Raw genomic sequence first — 24246 nt, 5'->3', positions numbered from 1 at the left:
ACGTTTGGGATGAATTAGAACGGAAACTGCGAGCCAGGCCTTCTCATCTGACTTCAGTGCCTGACTTCACAAATGCACTTCTGGAAGAATGGTCCAACCTCCCCATAGACACCCTCCTAAACCTTGTGGACAGCCTTCCCAGAAGAGTTTAAGCTGCTATAGCTGCAAAGGGCGGGCCAACTCAATATTGAACCCACCGGACTAAGACTGGGATGCCATTAAAGTTCATGTGCATGGAAAGGAAAGTGGTCCAATACTTTTGGCAATAAAATATATATATATATATATATATATATGTGTGTGTGTGTTCTCAAAAGCTTGCATACACTTGAAGAATTGTATACAGGATGTACCATTTTTAAAGCACGAGTGAGCAGGCAAAACACATTTCTTTTATTTCTTATGGGATCCATATTCTGTAACTGTAGGCCATACCAGAATGGCCCAATCATAAAACAAATTATGGCAACAAGTAAACAAATGAAATGACCCGTTTAAAGTCAGCATCTTCTTAATACTGTGCATTGCTCCCTTTAACATCAATGACAGCATGCAGTCTTGGTAATAGTTGTCTATGAGGCCCCCGAATTCTTGCAGGTGGTATAGCTGCCCATTCGTCTTGGCAAAATGCCTCCAGGTCATGCAAAGTCTTTGGTCGTCTTGCCTTAACTGCACGTTTGAGATCCCCCCAGAGTGGCTCAATGATGTTAAGGGCAGGAGACTGTGATGGCCACTCCAGAACCTTCACCTTTTTCTGCTGTAACCACTGGAAGGTCAACCTGGCCTTCTGCATTGTTGTGCTGAAAAGTCCAAGAGTGTCCGATGCGTAGCTTTCATGCCGAAGAATGCAAATTGTCTGCCAGTATTTTCTGATAACACGCTGCATTCATCTTGCCATCAATTGTCAGATTGATTGCCCATGCCTTTAGAACTCACACACGCCCAAAACATTAGTCTGTCAGCACCATGCTTCACAGAAGGCATTTTTGTCGCTATTGGTCTTGTTGACCCCTCTCCAAACATAGTGCTTATTACCAGTGTGTCGGGAGCTGTGAGGAGTGTCAAGGCGTTGTCGGGCATATTGTAACCAGGCTTTTTGTGGTGCAGTAAAGGCTTCATTCTGGCAACTTGACCATGCAGCTCATTTTTGTTCAAGTATCATCATACTGTGCTGCTTGAAACAACCACACCATATTTTTCCAGAGCAGTCTGTATTTTTCCTGAGGTTACCTGTGGGTTTTTTCCTTGTATCCCGAACAATTCTTCTGGCAGTTGTGGCTGCAATCTTTCTTGGTCTACCTGTCCTTGGCTTGGTATCAAGAGATCCCTGAATTTTCCACTTCTTAAAATGTGATTGATCAGTCCTGAGTGGCATATTCAAGGCTTTGGATATCTTTTTATATCCTTTTCCATCTTATAAAGTTCCATTATCTTGTTATGCAGGTCTTTTGACAGTTCTTTTCTGCTCCCCATGGCTCAGCATCTAGCCTGCTCAGTGCATCCACGTGAGAGCTAACAAACTCATTGACTATTTATACACTAACTGCAATTTAAAAAGCCACATATGAGGGAAATTAACTCTTAATTGGCATTTTAACCCGTGTGTGTCACCTTGTGTGTCTGTACCAAGGCCAAACATTCCAGGGGAGGGGAAATTCTGATCCGGGCCATTCGGGTGATTTCTGTTATCATTATGATTTAAAAAGAAGCCGAACACCTATGTGATAATAAATGGCTTCATACGATCACGATCCTTAAATAACAGACAGTTTTCTCGGCATGATCAGTCATACTTTTAATATAAATGCCAAAATGTCACGATTTCTGCCTGGGGATGCAAACTTCTGAGCACAACTGTAACCAACAGGAGGTTTTTGAAGTTTTATAAGGTTATTGTTTACAAGAGACATTTGTAAATAAAGACACAATAAATTAATCCAGGGCATGTAATCGACTGAAATCTGCTTTTAATACTGTTTTAATGTGAATGGTGGTAAAATATTGAACATTTTTAAATTATTATTTTGTTGATGAACTTTTGATCTTTGGTACCTTTTAAGGTGTATTTCCACTTTTGTAACACCTACTTTACATTTGTTACACGCCCCCATTCACATGGCATAACTTGAGAAAAAAAAAATACATTTAACCTGCTTAGCGGTAATCCCGAGTGTAGCTCGGGGTACAATTTCTATACCAAGAGCGGTATCCCCGAGCTACACTCGGGCTTACCATGCGGCGCTGCTCTGGGAGTCCCTGCAGCACTTACCTTGTCCTTCGCTCCCGCGATGTGTACCCTGCAGCGTCCCCGGCCATCTCCTCCGGCCGATGCCGGCATCTGGCTTCTGTGTTCCGGTCCCTGTGACATCGGGACGTACGGGCGCCGGAACCGGCGGGAAATTTGAAACTTTTAAAAAACTGCATTTTTGCTGTCATTACTGTTTCAATGCCTTTCACATACATTTTGTCCCGAGTGCTTTGTCCGGCGCCCTGCCTGCATTTTGAATGTTCTTTCTGCCTGGAAACTTAGAAAAGTCCATGGCGTCCAAAAAGCGTCCCTTTACATCAAAAGCGGTTTTAGACCGGCTAGAGAACAGCGATTGTAAATCAGAACCACTTGCAGAATTGAGTGATAATGATTCGTGGGGGAAATTCCTCATCAGACACTGAAAACGATTTTGCGACTTTGCTCAGCGATGTGCGAATTTGCCTCTGTATTTCAAATTTCAGTGTTTTTGGTTTGATTATATTATTGAATTCAATTTATTATTATATTATTATTTTTTATGATTATTTATTAAATTATAATTTATGATTTCGTGTTTCAAATTTTATATCCGGGATGTTTACTAGACTCTTGTTCAGACAGATTTCAGTGAGTTATTCCTAAAAATTACAGCCTACAATAAAAAACTACATATTTCCATGCAAAAAAATGGTACCGCTTTCAGCACAAAAAATCGGAAAGAATCATACCGCCGAGGAGGTTAAAACTTAATATCTATTATTTGATCTTTACATGCTTACCTTCTACAAAATGTGAAAGGGTTTTTTTTTTGGTGTTTTTTTTTTGTACTTAATACGTTTATTTCCACTTTGGCAGACAAACACTTACTTTGTATTTGTTACATGTTCCCGTTCACGTGGCATAAATTTAACAAAAAAAAAATACAAATTGCAGCTTAATTTGTTTTTTTTTTATATATATGCTTATAAAAGACACCTTCTTAGCCGGTTCACACCACAAAAATGCACTCCAGATCTTTTCCGGATGCGTTTCTGCGTGCATGTTTTTAATGCTTTTTTATGCGTTCCAGTACGTTTTTGTTGTGTTTTTTATGTTTTTTTGTGATGCATTTCTGGATGCATCCCAGGTGATTTTTTTCTTCTTTTTTCTGTTTGTTTTTCACTATACTGATGTCTGATGCTTTTTTGATGCACTTTGGTGCCTTTTTTATGCATTTTACTGTGTTCCAGTACAGTTCTGAACAGGAAAAATGCAGTATGTTCTTTTTTTTCTGGAACCGGAATGCACTGGAACTGCAAGCACTGATGTGAACTATGCATTTGAAAACAATGTAACCTACTTTCTATGCATTTTGAATGCAGAAAAATAGCACTGGAACTCATGTAGTGTGAACTAGCCCTCTATGTAATATTAAAATGTATTTCTTTGGTACGTTATACTGTAAGTGTATTTCCTCTTTTGCATCCAAATTGAAAAAACATCTTCTTGGTTTGTTACCTGTTCCCATTTACATTGAAAACCCTTAGTAAACTACTTCTTACATTTTTGTTTGCTGTTTCCATGCTTTATTAAATTGATCTGACTACTGCTAAATGGTTCCCATTGACTACTGCATCTTGCACATCATCACCCTATATACCCGGCACTTTAAAAGCAAAACCATATCTAGGTTTGGTTATTAGGATACAGAAAAGCAGGGACACAGAGCAACCAATCAGCTATCACCTTTCATGGTTCCGTCTGCTCAAATGTAATAGAGGTCAGATTCTAACTGGCTTCTTCAAATTACTGCATGTGACTTCTGATTTTATATATATATATATATATATATATATATGTGTGTGTGTGTGTGTGTGTGTGTGTATATATATATATTAGCCTGTTGATATTATTCACACTAAACAGCTAAATACATATATAATACAATACAACATTGTACACTATAATATAAAGTTTACAATAATATAAAAAGAAAGTAAGATGAGTTCAGTCCACCCAAATCTGGTGTTCCAGTTCTGTATTGAACTCACAAGGTTTAAATTTACACTGGTTCCATATAACTGTCAGTGACTTTGTGAGCGCCCAGCTCCTCTCATCAAATTACATGATTACGAAGGTGTCTTCACTGCTTTTTGTAGATTTTTTTTTTCTTTTTAACTTTAGAATCTACTTATAAATATTTTCAGCCAAGATTTACACATTTTCTAACAGAATTCAATTAAAAACTTGTGTGAACCTTGGGTGAAAGTTGTGTAAAGACATTTACAAATAGACTCCTTTTGTGTTACTGAGAACAGACAGAAAAAAAAATACTAAAAATACTATTACTTCAGCAGGAGGAGTGCGGCCCATGAATATGTGGGTTGAGCTAGGAACTCACCAGTCACTATGGAGTAGGTAATTGGGAAATCACCCTTTTTAGTGTCAATTCACAATGGAGCTGATTTTGGGTGGAGTGACCCTTTGAAGAAGATATCTGCCCAAAACTCGTAATTCAGTTTGAGCCGGGGTGTAGAGGGGATGGGATGAATGGAAATGTACGATTTATACAGCTCCCTCTAGTGACAGATCTCACCATTGCAGAGTTCCTCTGCTGATCTCCCCTCTCTGCAAAACTTAAAGCTAACCTCCAGCAAAAACTTTAACTCTATCTATCTATCTATCTATCTATCTATCTATCTATTATCTATCTATCTATCTATCTATCTATCTATCTATATGTCAATCTATCTCTCCTTATCTATCTATCTATCTATCTATCTATCTATCTGCTGCACAGGTGCAACAGGGACAGGAAATGAGGAAAAACATCCCCTGTGGGGCCACAGACAGAAAATATAAGCCAAACAGAGTGTTTAACTCTTCCCCTCTCTATACAAACATTTACAAAAAAAAATAGAAATTTGGCTGGAGTTAGTCCTTGAGGTGGCCATTCTCAAACCAGGTTTCATGGAACCCTAGGGTTCTTCCATAGATGGATAGGGGTTCCTTGATGTGTGGCTAAATGACCTCACATGTGAGGGTTAGACCTCTCATATGTCAATGGAGTTAGGCTTTAAGGCATTTATTCTTAACCTGTGTTCTGTGGAACCCTAGGATTCCTCCAGAGGTGGCTAAGGGTTCCCTGAGCTGTGGCTACCTGACTTCCCAGGTCCATCATTACTTGGCAAAGCCAATGGCATGACTAAAAGGGGGGCATTCTGACCACCACCATTATTGGGCATTCTTCCCATTGACCACCACCAATGTAAGTGGCATTTTCCCAATGACTCCCCAATGAACTAACCTTAAAAGGGGTTTCCTAACACCTGAAAACTATTGTAAGGGTTCCTTTGAGGTATAAAAGGTTGAGAAGGGCTGCTTTAAGGTGTCAATTCTATTGGCCTCTTTGTTGAATCCTCTGACCAGCAGCATCAGCGAGTGTAGAACAAGGGAGGACATCTCCAGAGGAACTTCACAGTGTTGGATTTTCACTTCAGAGCTGCAGAGATAAATATAATTTCTTGCACAGCCCACCCCACTTTTAACCCTCTACTTAAAACCAAATTACAGTTTTGTGTGGCATCTTCCTTTAACCCTTAATTGACATAGATCAGACACTTCTGTAATATAAAAAGCAGTCCTTACGTTTAGGAACCCCACCTGTCCAGCCTGCTGACCGGCTTCTGGGCAGACAAGTTGGACAAACTCTTTCAGGGTCTCTTGCGGGTGATAGCGGATGGCTGGGTGCGAAAAGTACGGCCCCGGCTGCTGGATGATGGGCGACGTCGGGAAATGCAAGGTTGACGGCGTGGCGTGCGGGCTCGCTGCGGGAGAGAAGGAGAGAATGGATGTTATCTGAGTTTTGCTGCAGGATGCTCAGCAGTTCCATGGAAGGACTGAGGAGTCTTTTATAAACACACACATCATCCGCTCCAATCACACTCCGACAATGGTGAGCGTTCATTCCATTCATAGACATTTCCTGCCATAGACGGTTCATTGCAGGGACAATTCACAGCTCATCACATCCATTACCAACAATATTAAACATAAGGACTCAATATATATCATGAATTACTGGGCAGCAAAAGTCATAGAAACTTCTTCAAGTTTAAATAAGCTTTCCATGGTGTGTAGCATACTGGAGAATAAATAAACACAACGGGGAACATTTTATGAGATGTGATCCCAATAATAAAATGATTTCATATTCTCTGCTTCCTCCAGTGTTCTTTCCAGAGCAAGATGTATCTAATGTAGGACTAACGTGTATTGCTATGTTGAACAAATTATCTATTTAGCATTCCAACTTTGATACTGGAAACATATGTCTCTTTGTAGCTATCTATCTATCTATCTATCTATCTATCTATCTATCTATCTATCTATCTATTATCTATTCATATCTATCTATCTATCTTTATTATTATTATTATACAGGATTTATATAGCGCCGACAGTTTGCTCAGTGCTTTACATTATGGTGGGAGACAGTACACGAGATAGTACAGTAACAATACGATGTCTAGGAGGGAGGGGATAGTGGTACATGAGGAAATAGCTGTGGGGGATGGAGTGGTAGGAGGAGTGGAGGAGTTCAGTAATTAGCTGAGGGTGGGGTAGGCTTCCCTGAAGAGATGGGTTTTAAGAGTGCGCCTAAAGGTGAGCACAGTAGGTGATAGTCTGATGGATTGGGGAAGGGAGTTCCAGAGGATGGGGGAAGCCCTGGAGAAGTCCTGGAGATGAGCATGGGAGGAGGAGACCAGGGAGCTAGAGAGTAGGAGGTCTTGTGAGGAGTGGAGAGTATCTATCTATCTATCTATCTATCTATCTATCTATCTATCCAATTTTACTTCTGTAAATATATGTTTCTCTGTATGTATGTACAGTTAGGTCCCTATATATATTTGGACACAGGCACAATTTTTGATTTTTTCAGGTATTTACCAAAACATATTCAAGCTCTAGTTATATAATTATATGGATTGAAAAGTGCACACACTGAGATTTAATTTGAGGGTATGTACACCCAAATTAGAGGAAGGATTTAGGAATTACAGCTCTTAAGAGTAGCCATCCCCCCTTTTTCAAAGGACCAAAAGTAATTGGACAATTGCATGTAATTATGAATAAAATGTTCATTTTTAATATTTTGTTGAGAATCCTTTACTGGCAATGACTGCCTGAAGTCTGGAACCCAAGGACATTACCAAAGACTGGATTTCCTCCTTTCTAATACTTTGCCTGAAGTCTGGAACCCATGGACATGACCAAAGGCTGGGTTTTCTCCTTTCTGATGCTTTGCCAGGCTCTAACTGCAGCTGTTTTCAGTTGCTTGTTGTTTGTGGGTCTTTCTGCCTTTAGTTTTGCCTTCAGCAAGTGAAATGCATGCTCAATTGGGTTGAGATCAGGTGACTGACTCAGCAATTGCAGAATATTCTACTTCTTTTCCTTCAAAAGCTCCTGGGTTGCTTTTTCAGTGTGTTTTGGATCATTGTCCATCTGTACAATGAAGCGCCATCCAATCAACTTTGCTGCATTTGGCTGAATCTGGGCTGACAGTATATCTGTAAACATTGCAGAATTCATCCGGCTGCTTCTGTCTTCTGTCACATCATCAATAAACACCAATGACCCAGTGCACTGGAAGCTATGCATGCCCATGCCATCAAACTGCCTCCACCATGTTTACAGATGACATTGTGTGCTTTGGATCATGAGCTGTTCCAAGCCTTCTCCACACTTTATTCTTCCCATCCTTCTGGTATAGAATATCTTTGTTTCATCCATCCAAAGAATGCTTTTCCAGAACTGGTCTTGCATTTTTAGATGTTTTTTGGCCAAGTCTAATCTGGCTTTTCTATTCTTCAGGCATATGAATGGTTTGCACCTTGTGGTGAACCCTCTGTATTTGCTCTCGTGAAGTCTTCTCTTGATTATAGACTTTGACAATGATACTCCCACCTCCTGGAGAGTGTCCTTCACTTGTCTGGATGCTGTGAATGAGTTTTTCTTTACCATAGAGAGGATCCTGCAATCATCCAGCACTGTTGTCTTCTGTGGACGTCCATGTCTTTTTATGTTGCTGAGCTCACTAGTGCGTTCTTCTTTCCTCAGAATGGACCAAACTGTTGATTTGGCCGCTCCTAATGTTGCTGATATCTCTCTGATGGATTTGTTTAGTTTTTGAAGCCTTACAATGGCCTGTTTCACTTGCATGGACAGCTCCTTTGAATGCATGATAAAGGTTCACAGCAATAGATTCCAGATGCAAATACCGCACTCCAGACTTTGTTTTGGTAGAAAACAAGACCAGACTATGTTTTGGTAAATACCTGAAAAAAACTAAAATTCTGCTTGTGTCCAAATATATATGGACCTAACTGTATGTATGTATCTATCTAACCTATTTATGTAAATATTTCTCTGTTTCTTTGTAACTACTGTTCATTCTATCTATCTAACATTCCAACTTTATTACAGTAAACATATCTATCTATCTATCTATCTATCTATCTATCTATTCATATCTATCTATCTATCTATCTATCTATCTATCTATCTATCTATCTATCTATCTATCTATCTAATCTATCTAATCTATCCATCCATCCATCTATCTAGCTGTGTGTCTTTGTAGCTATTCATCTTTCTATCTCTCCCTGTAAATCTCTCTCTTTGTAACTACTTATGATTTTGTCTCTCTACCCTTTTCTATCTCATATAATGGTTTAATAATAGCATATTAGTCATTTGGGTTCAGATTTTTAGGCAGGTGATCTTCTCTCCAGTAACAAGTCTAAACATATTTTTCAAAGCTTTGAACAGATGATAACCAAACAAGCAAATGACTGTTAAGGAAAGAAAAATGTTACTTAATATTGTTCAGCTTACAATATAATCACATAGTTGGTAAGTAAAGGGGGAGGAAATGTTATGGCTGGGCCCCGCCCAGAAGCAGTTCCCTTCTCTGCTCTGCAGGGGAGAGGACTCCTTCCTGGTCACCACCACAAGCAGCTCGGGGGCTGTCCAAGTGCACAGACTCGAAGCAGCTCTGGCCAGGTTAAGCAATGAAGCACCGAGATACAGCCGCTCAGCAACGACAGGAGTGATGTAACCCACCAATGGTCACTAAATGGAGGAATTTTCTGTCTCATAAGATAAACATGCAAAACACATTAGAAAGTAACAGTTCTTCTGTTTTCTAATTTATAGGTAAGGGGAGAGGGAGATGTTTGTAGTCCAAATCAGGAGAACAACTTAGGGTGACAACATTGCTGCTCTATGGATACAGTGCATTAAGTAAGTGTTGTCACCCTAGGGCAGGAAGAGAAAATAAAGGCATAACAGCCCAAAAATAAGGAAACTAATGACACCACCATATCTAAGCTACAATATATTACATTTTTGTTTTGATTTTAGATACACTGTAAGCAAGGAACATTATAATGTGTGATTTATTCCTTTGCTAATAAACGCAATCATTCAGAAAGTCTTGTTAGGTCGCATTACAGAACACTGATCATGCCTTGTCTCTCCTTGTCGTCTTTACTGACCATATCAGAGCGCTAATTGGAGGGGCCAGCGATCCCGCTGACGGGTGTTACTTTCTAACACACTGTAGCAGCTGTGTTTATCAGACATATGAAGAGTGACTCTTTAATAGGGGGAAGCTGGCAACGCTCCAAGCCTCACAAGCAACTCTGCAACTCCGACGCCTAATGCAACATATCCGAAGGTGGAGGAAAAACAGAAAGCCAAATAATCATTTTTCTAACCTATCAAAGCCGTTACTCAGTCAGGAGCTTTCACCCTACCTGCTGGGAATACCATAATGGTATCCATTAGTTGGGAACCCTCGTGGATTAAATCCTTGATACGGACAAGCTGTCTCCTCCGTGTCACATGACTTGCGCTGACACATATTCACAGGAAAGGGTATAATTATACAAGAGTCATTAGCACAGTGGACTAATTAATCCAGCTAACGCCTGTCAACAATTCCCTCTTCACGGATACTTCAGCTATCTCGAGGAATAGGCGAATGACAGATCACAGATTTGTGCTGCGTTGGTGCTATCGGCTCGGCTTGTGAAATTTTGCTGATAATTTATTCACGGACCCCGGCTGCAATTTTTTATTTTTTTTCAGACATCAACTTAATTTGGCTTTTTGGGTTAGAAAAGTTTGCTAAGTTGCAAAGGAGGAAGTGTGGTTTGCAAACCAACTGGTGTCCAGTTTTAGGATGGTGGCAGATAGCGGCCTTTGTCTGACAATTTAGAGCTTTGGCTGGCGGGGTGAGGGGTTAGAACAGGGGTGGGCAAACTTTTTGACTTGAGGGCCGCAATGGGTTCATATATTGGACCCGGGGGCCGGACCAAGAGTAGATGAATGATGTGTATGTGTCATCCATAGTAAGTATAGTAATATTCCCCCATAGTAAGCATAGTAATTAATCCCCCATATAGTAATTCATCCCCCATATAGTAATTCATCCCCCATATAGTAATTCATCCCCCATAGTAATTCATCCCCCATATAGTAATTCATCCCCCATATAGTAATTCATCCCCCATATAGTAATTCATCCCCCATAGTAATTCATCCCCCATATAGTAATTCATCCCCCATATAGTAATTCATCCCCCATATAGTAATTCATCCCCCATAGTAATTCATCCCCCATATAGTAATTCATCCCCCATATAGTAATTCATCCCCCATATAGTAATTCATCCCCCATAGTAATTCATCCCCCATATAGTAATTCATCCCCCATAGTAATTCATCCCCCATAGTAATTCATCCCCCATATAGTAATTCATCCCCCATATAGTAATTCATCCCCCATATAGTAATTCATCCCCCATAGTAATTCATCCCCCATATAGTAATTCATCCCCCCTATAGTAAGTCCCCCCTGTGTCAATTTACTTACCTTTGCTCCGCGCGTTCCTCTCGCCGTGTTCCCGCGCCGTTCCGGTCTTCAGGGCGGACTGTGAGAGGAGCCTAGCTCCCCTCACGTTCGTCACGCTGCCCCGCCTACACACATCCTCACAGCCAATGTATCACGCTCCGCGGGCCGGATTAAAAGGTCCGCGGGCCGTAGTTTGCCCATTGCTGGGTTAGAACCACCGCCAGGTGTCTATGTCTCTGCTGGAGAGATTCACCTTCTCTATTTGTCCAAGTGTCACCAGGGCAGAAAGTGATTGGAAATCCAAAAGGCAAAAGTTGTCACTGGGACAGGAATGGTAGGGAAATCTTCCAATGGGGAAACCTGTTCCCGTCTAAGAGGCAAGAGGCGATTGCCTTCACTCATTCACAGTACTGCTTAGACTTTTAGGGCTTAGTTTACCCTAAAAATGTAGTTGTTAGTACAAATTACAAAGTACAAAAAAAGAGTCATGGATGGCACTCTATTGGGATTTTAGTGTTTTATCTGTAACCTTCAGTGCTGGTTCCTCTGCAACCCATAATCAGATAAAAATGGTAAACATGTACAACCTGGTATTATGTTTACTGCCACTTTTGACCTCTACTTCTGAGCATGCTAATTGCCCGACTGGTAACCATATGCTTTGACTTCAATACTTTAAAGCTCAAGTCTGGGCACAACCCCTCCCCCCATTGTAAGGGTTAAATTCTTGTTTTGCCTAGGGCTGTATAATTACCTTATTCCTCCTGCCTGCAGGGTACCTCTAACAGGGTGGCTGGACTCTCACAATATCCTTTGTAAGGCACTCCTGACCGTGGTTGCACTCCTGCCTCCTCCTCCTCCGCGCACATTGCAGGTTAATCGGCCTGTATTGTCTGTGATGATGCTGAAGGACTGTCCACAGCCCAGAGGGAGAAGAGAACAGCGCCAGAGCAGTCCAGTGTGGGAGTAAGGTAAGTAATGCAGCCTTCTTTCCTCCCCCACATAGACATAACAAGCATTTAAGGCTGGCTCACACCAGCAGTGCAGCGCGATCCGACTTAGTTCAACGCAGTGATGAAGCGCTAAGCTTGGCGCAACGCACAGTTTCCTCTTTTTTTTTGTGTCACGCAGACATCTTGTAAAGTTCAATTGCTGGCAGTAGACTGCCTATGGGTCCAATTCAGGCCCACAAAAAAAAAAATAATGGAGGAGGACTGTATCCTCTTCCATTTGGGTGGACTGGATCAGAGGCAGTCGGGTGTAAACAGATGGCGGAGTCTGTTTGCTACTAGCCACCCATAGAGCAGAGCATGGTCTGTCTGTGTCTGTTCTGCAGAAACTGTGTGGATACGGACATGTCATTTGCCCCTCTCTGCTCCCCTCAGCAGGGGATCTGTGAGTGGATCATTTGCTGATCGGAACGCAATCTGCCCATGTGAAAGGGCATTTAGTGTACTGTTTAGTAGTTATAAGCAGGATAGGCTTCCCTGAAGACATGCATTTTCAAGGATTGACTAAAGGTGGATAGAGAAGGTGATAGCTGGACTGGTTGGTGTAGGAAGTTCCATAGGATGGGAACGGTTTGGAGAAGTCCTGGGGGCGAGCATGGTAAGAGGTGATGAGGGAGATAGAGAGCAGGGGGTCTTGTGAGGAGTAAAGAGAACGGTTTAGATCATGGTTGAGACCAGGCTGGCGATAAAGCTAAGAGCAAAGTTGTGGATGGCTTTGTAGATTGTTAGTATTTTTAAATGTATTTGTTGAGTGATCAGAAGCCAATGAAGGGACTGACAGAAAGGTAGAGGCAGACATTGAGCTGGTTGCAAGGTGGATGAGTTTGGCATCTGCAATCATGATGGACTGGAAGGGGGATAGGCCCTTTGCATGTCACATATCCCAGAAAGCATAGCCCTTCATTCACAAAGCAGGGAGGGAGTGTGTATAGTACCACATCATGGAGAGGTGTGCCATTTAAACCTGGAAGAGCCAGCAGGCCTCTCCATGACGTGACAAACAACATGGCGGCATGGCACCAATTAGTGGCAGGAAGGATCTCAGTGGGACAACGTTGGATCCTCTGGGTGGGTGAGTATCTGAAATATGCACAACACCCCACCCAGTAAGTGGGGGTAAAAATAAAAAAAAAATAAAAAAAACAAAATGGGGTGGGGAAAACGAGCGAAGATCTGCTTTAATTGTCATTGATCCTGTTAAACAGTATATTGATGATGCTTCCTGATCTCATTTAAAAAAAGACTCTGTTCACCTTAATTTTTCTGTGTTGCAGAGTTGTCATGTGATCTTTTCCTTTCTGTTCCCATCCACAAGGAAACATCCGTGGGAGGAGCCACTAGCATCTATGGATGTAAGAGAAGCAGCTATGGCACGGGTGTCAAACTGGAGGCCCTCCAGCTGTTGCCAAACTACACGTCCCATGAGGCATTGCAAGATTGACAGTTACAAGCATGACTCCCGAAGGCAGAGGCATGACGGGACTTGTAGGTTCGCAACAGCTGGAGGTCCGCCAGTTTGACACCCCGTAGCTACAGCATCTAGGGAAGTCTGAGCTGTCTTCATGTGATTGGCTATAGTGGTCACATGACTTAATAAAAACAAAAGGAATGAATGGCTTGTCAGTTCACTGCAAGTGGAGACAGAGCATGCTCAGTGAAGATGGCAACCACTGAGCCACAGGACATCTTGCTACAATGGGGACACAGGCAAGCAGGTTGTGACAGGATCAGCCAGGTGTTGTTTTACTATGCATAAAACTAATCTGACAATGATTATTTCTATATGTATGAAATACACAACAGCACGAAAATACATTTTTGAAAGATAGTGGGTTTAATGACACTTTAATAAGTGAAATAAAAACGTGTTCCTTTGTTTTCCTGCTTTAACTTGCCCGTTTGCCATTCACAAACGTTTGGAAGGACGGCGCTAATATTTAATCCCTGCCAATATCCAGAACCTGATATAAAAAGCCCCGGACATACAAAGAATAAGTGCTTGTTTTGTTGTTTGAACAGACCCGTACGATACAAGTTAACACAACTCCTTGGCCGCGCGATGGAAGCATTAAATTAACTTGGTGGGTTGTCCCTGGCACCTATCCGGGGGCAGATTATTATAGCGAAAGAAATTTCACTTCCGCATGTGCCCGGCAATTATGGAGCCCTTTATAGAAAGGTGTTCGGTGGCTTTTTCAACGCCTTCCAGGCAGGGGGCGATACAGTTCATTTTAAAAGCCCGCTACGGCGAGCACAAGCGGGCAGAGCGATCCCTTCTTCCAATATTTCGTGGGCTCCATTCACATCCACTCCTCTTAGGCTGTAATTACACGCTTGCCGGTTTTTAAATAATTGTAGATTTAACAGATTGTCTGCTTTTTCCACTCACTTTCTACAATGACAATTAGCGGCGCCGAGCAAAGACAATTAATTAAAAACAAAGTGTTAGATTATTCCGATCTGCGCAGAAAGGTTCCCGGCTATGGATCCCCCGCCGTTTGATTGTACGGGATAGCATTGTGCGCGGAAGGGAAAAACTACAATGATCGGAGTTCTATTTCAGAAAGGTTTAGAGAGACCACAATACGGTCTATTATGTGTAGAGCTTAATAAACAATACAAGTATTAGTCAACACACACTTTTATTAACGAGCAATGGGACTCCGAATAATTATATGGGGAGGAGTAGAGTCTTTTATTTGGTAAAATTGGAGGATAACTGCCCCAGGGCATGCTGGGTAGGTTACGCACACCGAAGGCTAGATGGCACTAGATACCGCTGTGCTCGCCATGCACGTTAAAGATTACACTGAATTTCAGATTTGGGGCGACCTGCCCTTAAAGGGGTTGTTTAAGGTAGGCGGTGTAATTCTTTCATCAATATTACATTTTTTTTTTGTGGAAAACCTATACATTTATTGCTTTTGGGATTTTTTTTTTTCTGTAAACTGAAAATATGTTGGGAATTTATATACATAACACCAACAATTCACGCCAGTCCCTGCTCTTAGTCTAGGATCACACCCATGCCATGCGTTTTCCATTGCATTTGGCAGAAATGCACATTTTTATTACTTATTTTCATTTTTATATATATATATATATATATATATATATATATATATATATAAATTTTATTTTCATTATATATATACAGTTGTGTTCAAAATAATAGCAGTCAGACATCACTAACCGGATCAATCACTGTTTTTGGCAGAAATTATATTTCTACATGGCAAATAATTTCCTAGCAGGTGTAGTAGAGTAATAGAAATCCAACAGACCCAACAGTCATGACATGCATGCTGCTGATTCTGTGTCATTGAATCACTCATTGAAAGGGGCGTGTTCAAAATAATAGCCGTGTGGAGTTCTATTAGTGAGGTCATTCATTCTTTGAAAAACAGGTGGCAATTATTGCCCTTATTTAAGGAAGGAAGGCAGCAAATGTTGTACATGCTGGTTACAGTGCATTTCTCTCTGAAATTCTGAGGAAAATGGGCCGTTTCAGACATTGTTCAGGAGAACAGCGTACCTTGATTAAAAAGTTGATTGGAGAGGGGAAAACATATAAAGAAGTGCAGAAAATGATCGGCTGCTCAGCTAAAATGATCGCAAATGCTTTAAAATGGCAACCAAAACCTGAAAGACGTGGAAGAAAGCAAAAAACTACTATTGGAATGGATAGAAGAATAGCCAAAATGGCGCGGACTCAGCCAACAATCAGCTCCAGGAAGATGAAAGAAGGTGTGACGTTCCCTGTGAGGACTGTTACAATTAGAAGACCCCTATGTGAAGCCAAGCTATCTGCAAGAAGTCCCCGCAAAGTCCCACTGTTGGAAAAGAGACATGTGCTGAAGTGGTTACAATCTGCCAAAGAGCACATTGACTGGCCTAAAGAGAAATGGTGCAACATTTTGTGGACTGATGAAAGCAAGATTGTTCTTTTTGGGTCTAGTGGCCGGAGACAGTTTGTCAGACGACCCCCAAACACTGAATTCAAGCCACAGTACACTGTGAAGACAGTGAAGCATGGTGGTGCAAGCATCATGATATGGGGATGTTTCTCATACTACGGTGTTGGGCCTATTTATCGCATACCAGGGATCATGGATCAGTTTGAATCCATCAGAATACTTGAAGAGGTCATGCTGCCTTATGCTGAAGAGGAAATGCCCTTGAAATGGGTGTTCCAACAAGACAACGACCCCAAACACACCAGTAAACGTGCAACATCTTGGTTCCAGACCAACAAGATGGACGTTATGGAGTGGCCAGCCCAATCCCCGGATCTTAATCCAATAGAAAACTTGTGGGGTGACATCAAAAATGCCGTTTCTGAGGCAAAACCAAGAAATAGAGAAGAACTGTGGAATGTGGTCCAATCATCCTGGGCTGGAATACCTGATCACAGGGGCCAGAAGTTGGGTGACTCCATGCAACACAGATGTCCAGCAGTTCTCAGAAACAGTGCGACTACAACCAAATATTCATGAAGTCATTCAAAGGAAAGCAAAATCTTCAAACATTTCTCAGTTTATATAGTGAATGTTTGAGTTTGGAAAGAAGAATACAAACACTGTGATATTTTTGAACCGTCTAATATTCACTTTTCTTCATTTTTTTTAGAGGAACAACACAAATTTGATGTATTTTTCTTCATGTTTTGATTTGGAATAGAATGTGTCGTGTTCCCAATGCATTTGTGTGGATGGAAAGAAAAGCTATTAGAAGGATTTTGAGATTTATTCACCTTTTTCAACACACTGCTATTATTTTGAACACAATATGTGCATTTTTAATGTCCCGCCTCCTCATCATTTATTTTAACCCCATTTTTGCCAAGCACACATGCCGCACCCACCTGCATGGGTTGCATTTGGCAGGCTTGCCATCCCTAGATCGCAACATATTGAATAGTATTTCAAGCAGGAGAGAAGCAAAGCATGAACACCCCCGTCCGCTGCTATTGCAGCTTAAGGCGAGGCGGTTAAGGGTGGTAAAAATGCAATTCAAATGTGCGTTTTTAATGTCCGACCTCCCCCTTCCCCAACTTCTAACCTAAACAAGGCCATATCATCTAAATATACAGTGTAAGAAGTCTGTGGGTTGATTTCCTAAAGGCGAATAGACTGTGCACTTTGCAAGTGAAGTTGCTCCAGAGCTTAGTAAATGAGGCGAAGCTTCACTTTGCAAATAACACCCAGTCATGTGCAGGGAAAATTAGAAAAAAAATTTTTTTGCTTGCACATGATTGGATGGTGGAAATCAGCAGAGTTTCTCCTCATTTACTATACTCTGGAGCTTATGCCCTTGCAAAGTGCACAGTCTATTTGCCTTTAGTACATCAACCCCTGTGTATACTTACCTGGACATAGGCAGTGGTGTATTTAGGTTTTGTGCTGCCCTAGGCAACACAAAAATCGGCTGCCCCTCCGTGGAGAGAGCCTGACAGCTACCAACACCACCCCGCCACCCAAGAAAGCCTTCCACCACCCTCTATACACCGGCCGCACACACCCCCCCCCCAGCGAGAGAGAGAGAAAGATACTCACCTTCACTGCTCCAGACATCCCCTGGAATGAGAGTCAGGCTGTGCATACACCCTCAAGCAGCCCACAGCCTCTCTCAGATCACACCAGGTCCCCATGCCACGTGTCCCTTCTGCTGTCCCTTCTTCCAGGGAGCAGTGCAGCCCCCCTGAAAAATGCCGCCCTAGGCAAATGCCTTGTTTGCCTTTTGGTATATGCACCCCTGGACATAGGTGTCCCTAAGTAGCCTGCATTTGACTGCAGACCACCCTATGTAACACCCACATGTGATGCTGAGCCTCCATGATTGAAAGAACTGGAATCCGATGAATGAAAGGGGCAGGCCAGGGACAGTCAGGATTTGGAGGAAAAAGCTAGATGATGCTGGACGTCCTCCAGCCAGGAAATGAAGTGGGCTCTATGTGATGTGCTTCTAATGCACACTGTAAGGCGCTCACAGTGTGCAGTTAAATATCAATAAGCACAGGAGAAAAGTCTGTAAAGGGAAGGTTGGAGTCCAGCATCATGTACTGTATACAACGGTTCAGGGAAGGAACTGATTGCCGTACTCGGGATTAGGAAAACACTTGTGAAATGTATCAGGAGTCGGCAGCAGAGAGGCCGTTCTGCGTTCCTCCAGGCCAACGCAGAAGTCACAAAAGGCCAAACTTGACGGAACGGAGTCATTTTTCACCCAAACTATGTAACTGCCTGCCTAAGCACCCGGGGACAAAAATTGCGCATTATTGGTCATTTTGTTCCGCGTGCCTTCAGAATGGCCCGCGTTTCGCCTCATTTACAGACGGCGCTCCAGAACTTAATATATGTACATTTTGAAAAGACCAGAGATGTGCTTTACTAAGTTACTTATCAAGGTGACATTCTCAAAAAATTGATGAAAAGAGGAAAGACTAATGATGCCTTTCCTGCCTGGTAATGAAAACGGCGACGTGCAGTTTAATTATTCCGCAATATATATATATATATATATAAAAAATGCTGGTCCGCGGCGATGGAACAAAGGAAGGCCTGTGAAGCCGGCCCGGAGGAATCTCCACCGCGTGGAGCTTCAGGCACACTGGGACACCTATAGGACGGCGCGGAGCCACCAGCTTGTCACTGGCAGGCAGCAGACTTCAACAAGTACATTTACTGGCACATAAGGCTACGGATCTGCGGCAAATGCACATACGTTTTTACCGCATTTGCAGTGTGTTTTTTTTTACAGGACATGACTAAAAAACCGCACAGGTGCGTTTTTTATGCGTTTTCTATTGAATTAGGAGGTGCAAATGCAATAAGCAGGATTTTAAAAAACACAACGGATCAGTGTGAAGAGCTTCATAGGAATACATTCGGTTCAAAAAACCATAAGAAAACATGTGACCAGGGGCGGACTGACCATTCAGGCTCTCGAGCACTGCCCGAGGGCTGGGGTCTGTAGGGGGCCCCATGAGATGCCCCTGATACCTTTCATAGGCTTTTTTGTGTGTGGTTTGAGTGTGGGCGAGGACAGGGGCCCCATGATTTCCTATTGCCCGGGGGCCTCATGAGTTGTCAGTCTGCCCCTGCGTGTGGCAATGTATTCCTATGGAACTCCGTCATGGATCACTGTGAAAGCAGCCTAAATGAGGATCTGGCTACTGACAAGCAGCCTACACCCCGGAGACAGCTACTCCATACAAGATCGGTGCCCAAAGCTGCCGGTAACAAGTCTGCAGGAATACATTTTCTGACTCTATACCTCCTTTGCCATCTAGGAGGTGCTCTGTGGTCACCGAGACAGGAAGTAAAGGAAGGCCCGGAGCAGGGGCGGACTGACCATTTGGAAACTCGGGCACTGCCTGAGGGCCCGGGGTCAGTAGGGGGCCCCATGAGATGCCCCTGGTACGTTTTTCCTAGGCTTTTTTGAGTTTGGGCAAGGACACAGGGGCCCCATGATCCCCTATTGCCCGGGGGCCCCATGTGTTGTCAGTCCGCCTCTGGCCCGGAGTAAGAAGAAAGAAGACCTGAATGAAGGGCCGGCATGACAGGGGTTAAAGGGGGTTGGGAGAGGCAGAGTCTCATTAGCATAAGGGGGAGTCAAAAATAGTTAAGGAAGGAGTGGGAGGAGCTACGAGGGGTGGTCTTACAGGGTGTGGCAGGTGGTTTTCAGTCTGAAAAGAGTTTTCCCAGGGAAAACTTCCCTCCTGCCCGTTGTTTGATGGTTTGTCTTGGTAGTGGTTGTGCCATATCGGTGCTGGAGGACGTCCAGCAGGGTGCAAGGTCCTTGTTGGTTAATGTGAGCACAAGAAAAGGCACTTTGTAGGAACCCGTCTGAGGTACAGCTTCCAGTTGTTCTGGTGGGGATATCTGTGGTTTGTCGGCAAAGCGCGCCATTTTGCGTGCATTCCCGAAACAGCCAAGGTGTGAATCTAGCTTAAAGCAGCTAAGATAAAAGCCAATTTGGATCTAGTTTTGCTATTACGACATTGTAATTATGTATCATATTATTAAGTATGGCAGGTTTGTTGTCTCCGGTGATCCTAGAATTCAGATGTCATCCGATGGTAATACATTATGTCATAGACGCGGCACTCACACACAAGTGACATCATCGAGCTCCAGAAACAAGAAATACTTTATGGGACTGACATCACTACTCTACAGATATGGTCATGGTTTATGGGTAATAATTAGCTGCGAGAATGACTTGTTACAATGTATATACAATTAATTCTAGCATCGTGCTATGATCAGTTCTGGGTTGTTTTATAGTTTAAATTAGAAAGAAAAAAGTGGATTCATTCTGCACGACTTATTTAAAGTGAACCTACACTGGTATGGGTACTCTGACTGCTAAAGGCCCATACACACGATAAGAAAATATATCTGGCCTCCCACAGTACACAGAACATGGAAATGCAATTATTTTAGTAAATATAAACTGCTAAATACCTTTCCTCCTCAGCAATATATAGCAGTCTTGCGACTTCTATCAGTGTCCAGCCCTGCAGTGGTTAAAGCTGGTAGGAGGAGTTTTCGTTCTCCCTTGATTGCCCTATGAGGCTACAGGACCCCTGACTCTCTGTCTGGGCAGTGCTGATCACATGCACTCTCCCAAGAAAAATAAAACTCTGTACTCCTGAGCTGGAGATGGACTCAGCAAAGGTTATGGTAACAATTCAACATATCCCCCTGATGAAGCCACATGACCCTGTGGCGTAACACGTAGGGGAGGGGCTCTGAAGTCACCACGTTCTGTCGGCCAGCTAACGGCGAGTATTGTTAGTGTGAAGACCACACACAATGGCATTTATCACAGGCGCATTTTGATTGTTTTTAATGTGAGTGCAATTGCTCATTTGATTATTAAAATGTTTAAAAGGATAAGACACTATTTCTCGTTTTCTTTTTGATACCATTATGTGGAGTTCTGGAGGGGATATATAGACAAATAGACCCCTGGAGGTGAGAGTGAGGAATCCTTCCATATCTTATTAAGCAGCATTGTGGAGAGACACCAGGTGGATCATTAGCATACAACAACGTGCAACCAGCTGAGTGGGAGATCTGAAGCAGGAGTAGTTTTCATCTGTCCTGTCAGGACAAAAAGTGTTTTTTGCCTATTTATATATTAGGCAAAAATTGGAGGTGAGCGCAATATATATTAATATTCATCTGTGTTTTTCCCCATTTGGTGACACGCGTTTTTGGATTTATCAAGAGGACTGTTCATTTAACACAGAAATTGTTTGCATCAAGGCTATTATATTGTTTTTGTTATATAGTTTGATTATGAACTGATAATCACTGTTGCAAGTTTTTTTTATATAATTAATTTAGCACGGGAGCGCAGCACTAAATATTATTATTCATTAATAATATAATTTTTATTTTGTATGGTAACAATTCAGATGTCCTGGAATATGCACTCCTTGCTGCCCTCAACGGACCGGGGTCGTCCAAAGTCACTGGATACAAAGAAAGCAAAAAGAGGGCGCACCGGCCTAGTGCATTATGGTAAAAAATATTTATTAAAAGGATAAAAAGCATTGTACTCACAATGGACACACAGGAGAAAGGCACATCACACTAAACACCGGTGTCCAATCCACACTGCATATAAGTCCAAAAAATGGAACCCTGGACTTCCAACAGGCTAATGCGTTTCGAGGACTCAGCCTCTTCCCCAGAGCCAACACACTAAGAGTCTGCACCTCTCTTATCTTCTGCAGGACTTTTCGTATTGCGAAACATTTGTAAAGCGAAACGTGGTTTCCCATAGGGATGCATTGAAAACCAATTAATCCGTTCCGGAGGTCAGAAAAAAGTAAAAAAAAAAAGTCTTGTATCTGTTCAAAACTCTTTATAAAGTGCATTTTAAAGGCATAAATACTGTACAGGGACATGATTAAAAAAAATCATAAATGCATTGAAAAGCAATTAATCCGTTCGTATTGCAAAAAAAATTCGTAAACCGAGGTGTTATTTTCAATGGATTTTCATTCGTAAACCGAAAAATACGTTAACCGAGATGTTCATAAACCGAGGTACGCCTGTATTGGTATGTTGACAATAACAGTACGTTTTCTTTTTACCTTCTTGATTGTATGATGTGTAAGATTGTAAGCTCTGTGGAGCAGGGCCCTCTGATCCCGTCTGTATTCATTTGTATTGTAATTGTACTGTCTGCCCTGATGATGTAAAGTGCTGCATAAACTGTTGACGCCATATAAATCCTGTATAATAATAATAATCCTTTTCATCATTATATGTGGTTCCTGGCACATGGTGTCTGATTCCCCTTATTGCTAATATTATTTTTTTTTCTTTTTTTGCTGTTTTCTTTCCCAAAAGTATTTTTCTTTTTGTCTTCATGGATCTGACAACACACTGTATACTTGCCTAACTTGGATTCAATTAAAAATCGATTGTGAAAAAACCCCCAAAAATCCACAGGGGTGACAACACTGCTCCAGTGAGGCCCTTTAAAAGCAGCATTGTCACCCCTGTGACAGGAAGTGCTCTTGCTGGCAGAATCACCAGCTAAAATGAATTAAGGAGCTCATTGTGTGTTCAATATTTTTAAAGCTGAACTCCAGGATCAGCAAATAATTTCTATATACAAGTGTTGTGTATAATCTTGATGCGCTTAATGTATTTCATAGCCTGCTTTCATACTACTCTGTAGAAAATGGCGGTAAAAACACATAAGCATTTTAGATAGATTTCCTGGTTGCCTGCACCTGTGAAAAGTGGACATGTGACTCAAAAAACGCACCAAAAATGCAAACGTGGTGTGTTTTTGCCACATTTTCCATAAATTTTAATGGAGAGCGGTATTTTTGGCGCATTTTTGAAACGTGCACTAAACATGCAGCATACAGGACTTTTCAGAATGCCCCGCACTGGCAGTGCAGTGGTGTAAAGAGTCCCATAGGTTATTATTATTATACAGGATTTATATAGCGCCAACAGTTTGCTCAGCGCTGTACATTACAATGGGAGATAGTACACGAGACAGTACAGTAACAATACAATTCAATACACGAGGGGTTCGAGGGCCCTGCTCCTTGGAGTTTACAATCTAGGAGGGAGGGGATAGTGGTACAGGAGGAAATAGTTGTGGGGGATGGAGTGGTAGGAAGAGTGGAGGAGATTGGCAATTAGCTGAGGGCAGGGTAGGCTTCCCTGAAGAGATGGGTTTTCAGGGTGCGCCGAAAGGTGAGGAGAGTAGGTGATAGTCTGATGGATTGGGGTAGGGAGTTCCAGAGGATGGGGGAGGCCCTGGAGACGTCCTGGAGACGGGCATGGGAGGAGGAGATCAGGGAACTAGAAAGTAGGAGGTCTTGTGAGGAGCGGAGAGTACGTTTTCGATATTAGGTCGGTGATGTAGTTTGGGGCAGTATGGTGGACGGCTTTGTACGTCAGTGTTAGGATTTTGAATTTGATCCGTTGGGCAATCGGAAGCCAGTGGAGGGATTGGCAGAGGGGGGTGGCGAATACGGAGCGGTTGGTAAGGTGGATGAGTCTGGCTGCCGTATTCAGGATAGACTGAAGCGGGGAAAGCCTGTGATGAGGTAGGCCAGTGAGGAGGGAGTTACAGTAGTCAAGTCGAGATATAATAAGGGAGTGAATGAGTTGCTTAGTAGTTTCCGAAGTTAGGAATGGACGTATTTTGGAGATGTTGCGGAGGTGAAGTCTACATGATTTTGTCAGCGATTGGACCTGGGGCTGGAAGGACAGATTGGAGTCTAGGATGACACCTAGTACCCTGGCGTGAGGGGTGGGACTGATGGTGGTGTTGTTGGTCGTGATGGAGAAGTCAGTAGGGGGGGGTGCGTGGGCTGGGGGGAAAACTAGGAGCTCGATTTTGGAAAGGTTTAATTTGAGGAAGTGTAGTGACATCCAATCCGATATGTCGTTCAGTAGGCTCGTGATTCGGGCGGAGACTGAGGGGGTGAGGTGAGGGGTAGAGAGATAGATTTGCGTGTCATCGGCATAGAGGTGGTAGTTGAAGGGAGTGTATGAGTTCACCAAGGGAGGAGGTGTAGATGGAGAAGAGAAGGGGCCGAG

The 24246-nt window shown here is 42.5% G+C and overlaps 1 protein-coding gene across 10 annotated transcripts in view; it reads right to left on the bottom strand.

Annotated features, from left to right (window-relative positions):
• NFIA (nuclear factor I A) overlaps positions 1–24246 on the bottom strand; it is a 535857-nt gene that overhangs the window by 66299 nt on the left and 445312 nt on the right. For 8 of the 10 annotated variants that reach the window (XM_089689685.1, XM_089689684.1, XM_089689680.1 and 5 more), the window contains one exon: positions 5876–6054. In XM_089689685.1, coding sequence (XP_089545811.1) covers positions 5876–6054 — 179 coding nt within the window. The remainder of the gene's footprint in view (positions 1–5875; positions 6055–24246) is intronic. The other 2 variants (XM_089689682.1, XM_089689687.1) reach the window with 1 other exon arrangement.

Source organism: Staurois parvus, unplaced genomic scaffold, assembly GCF_062004578.1.
Source record: "Staurois parvus isolate SC_StPar_1 unplaced genomic scaffold, SC_StPar_1.0 ptg000491l, whole genome shotgun sequence".
In the NCBI taxonomy this organism is placed as follows: domain Eukaryota; kingdom Metazoa; phylum Chordata; class Amphibia; order Anura; family Ranidae; genus Staurois; species Staurois parvus.
This window is presented reverse-complemented; position numbering and strand designations above follow the sequence as displayed.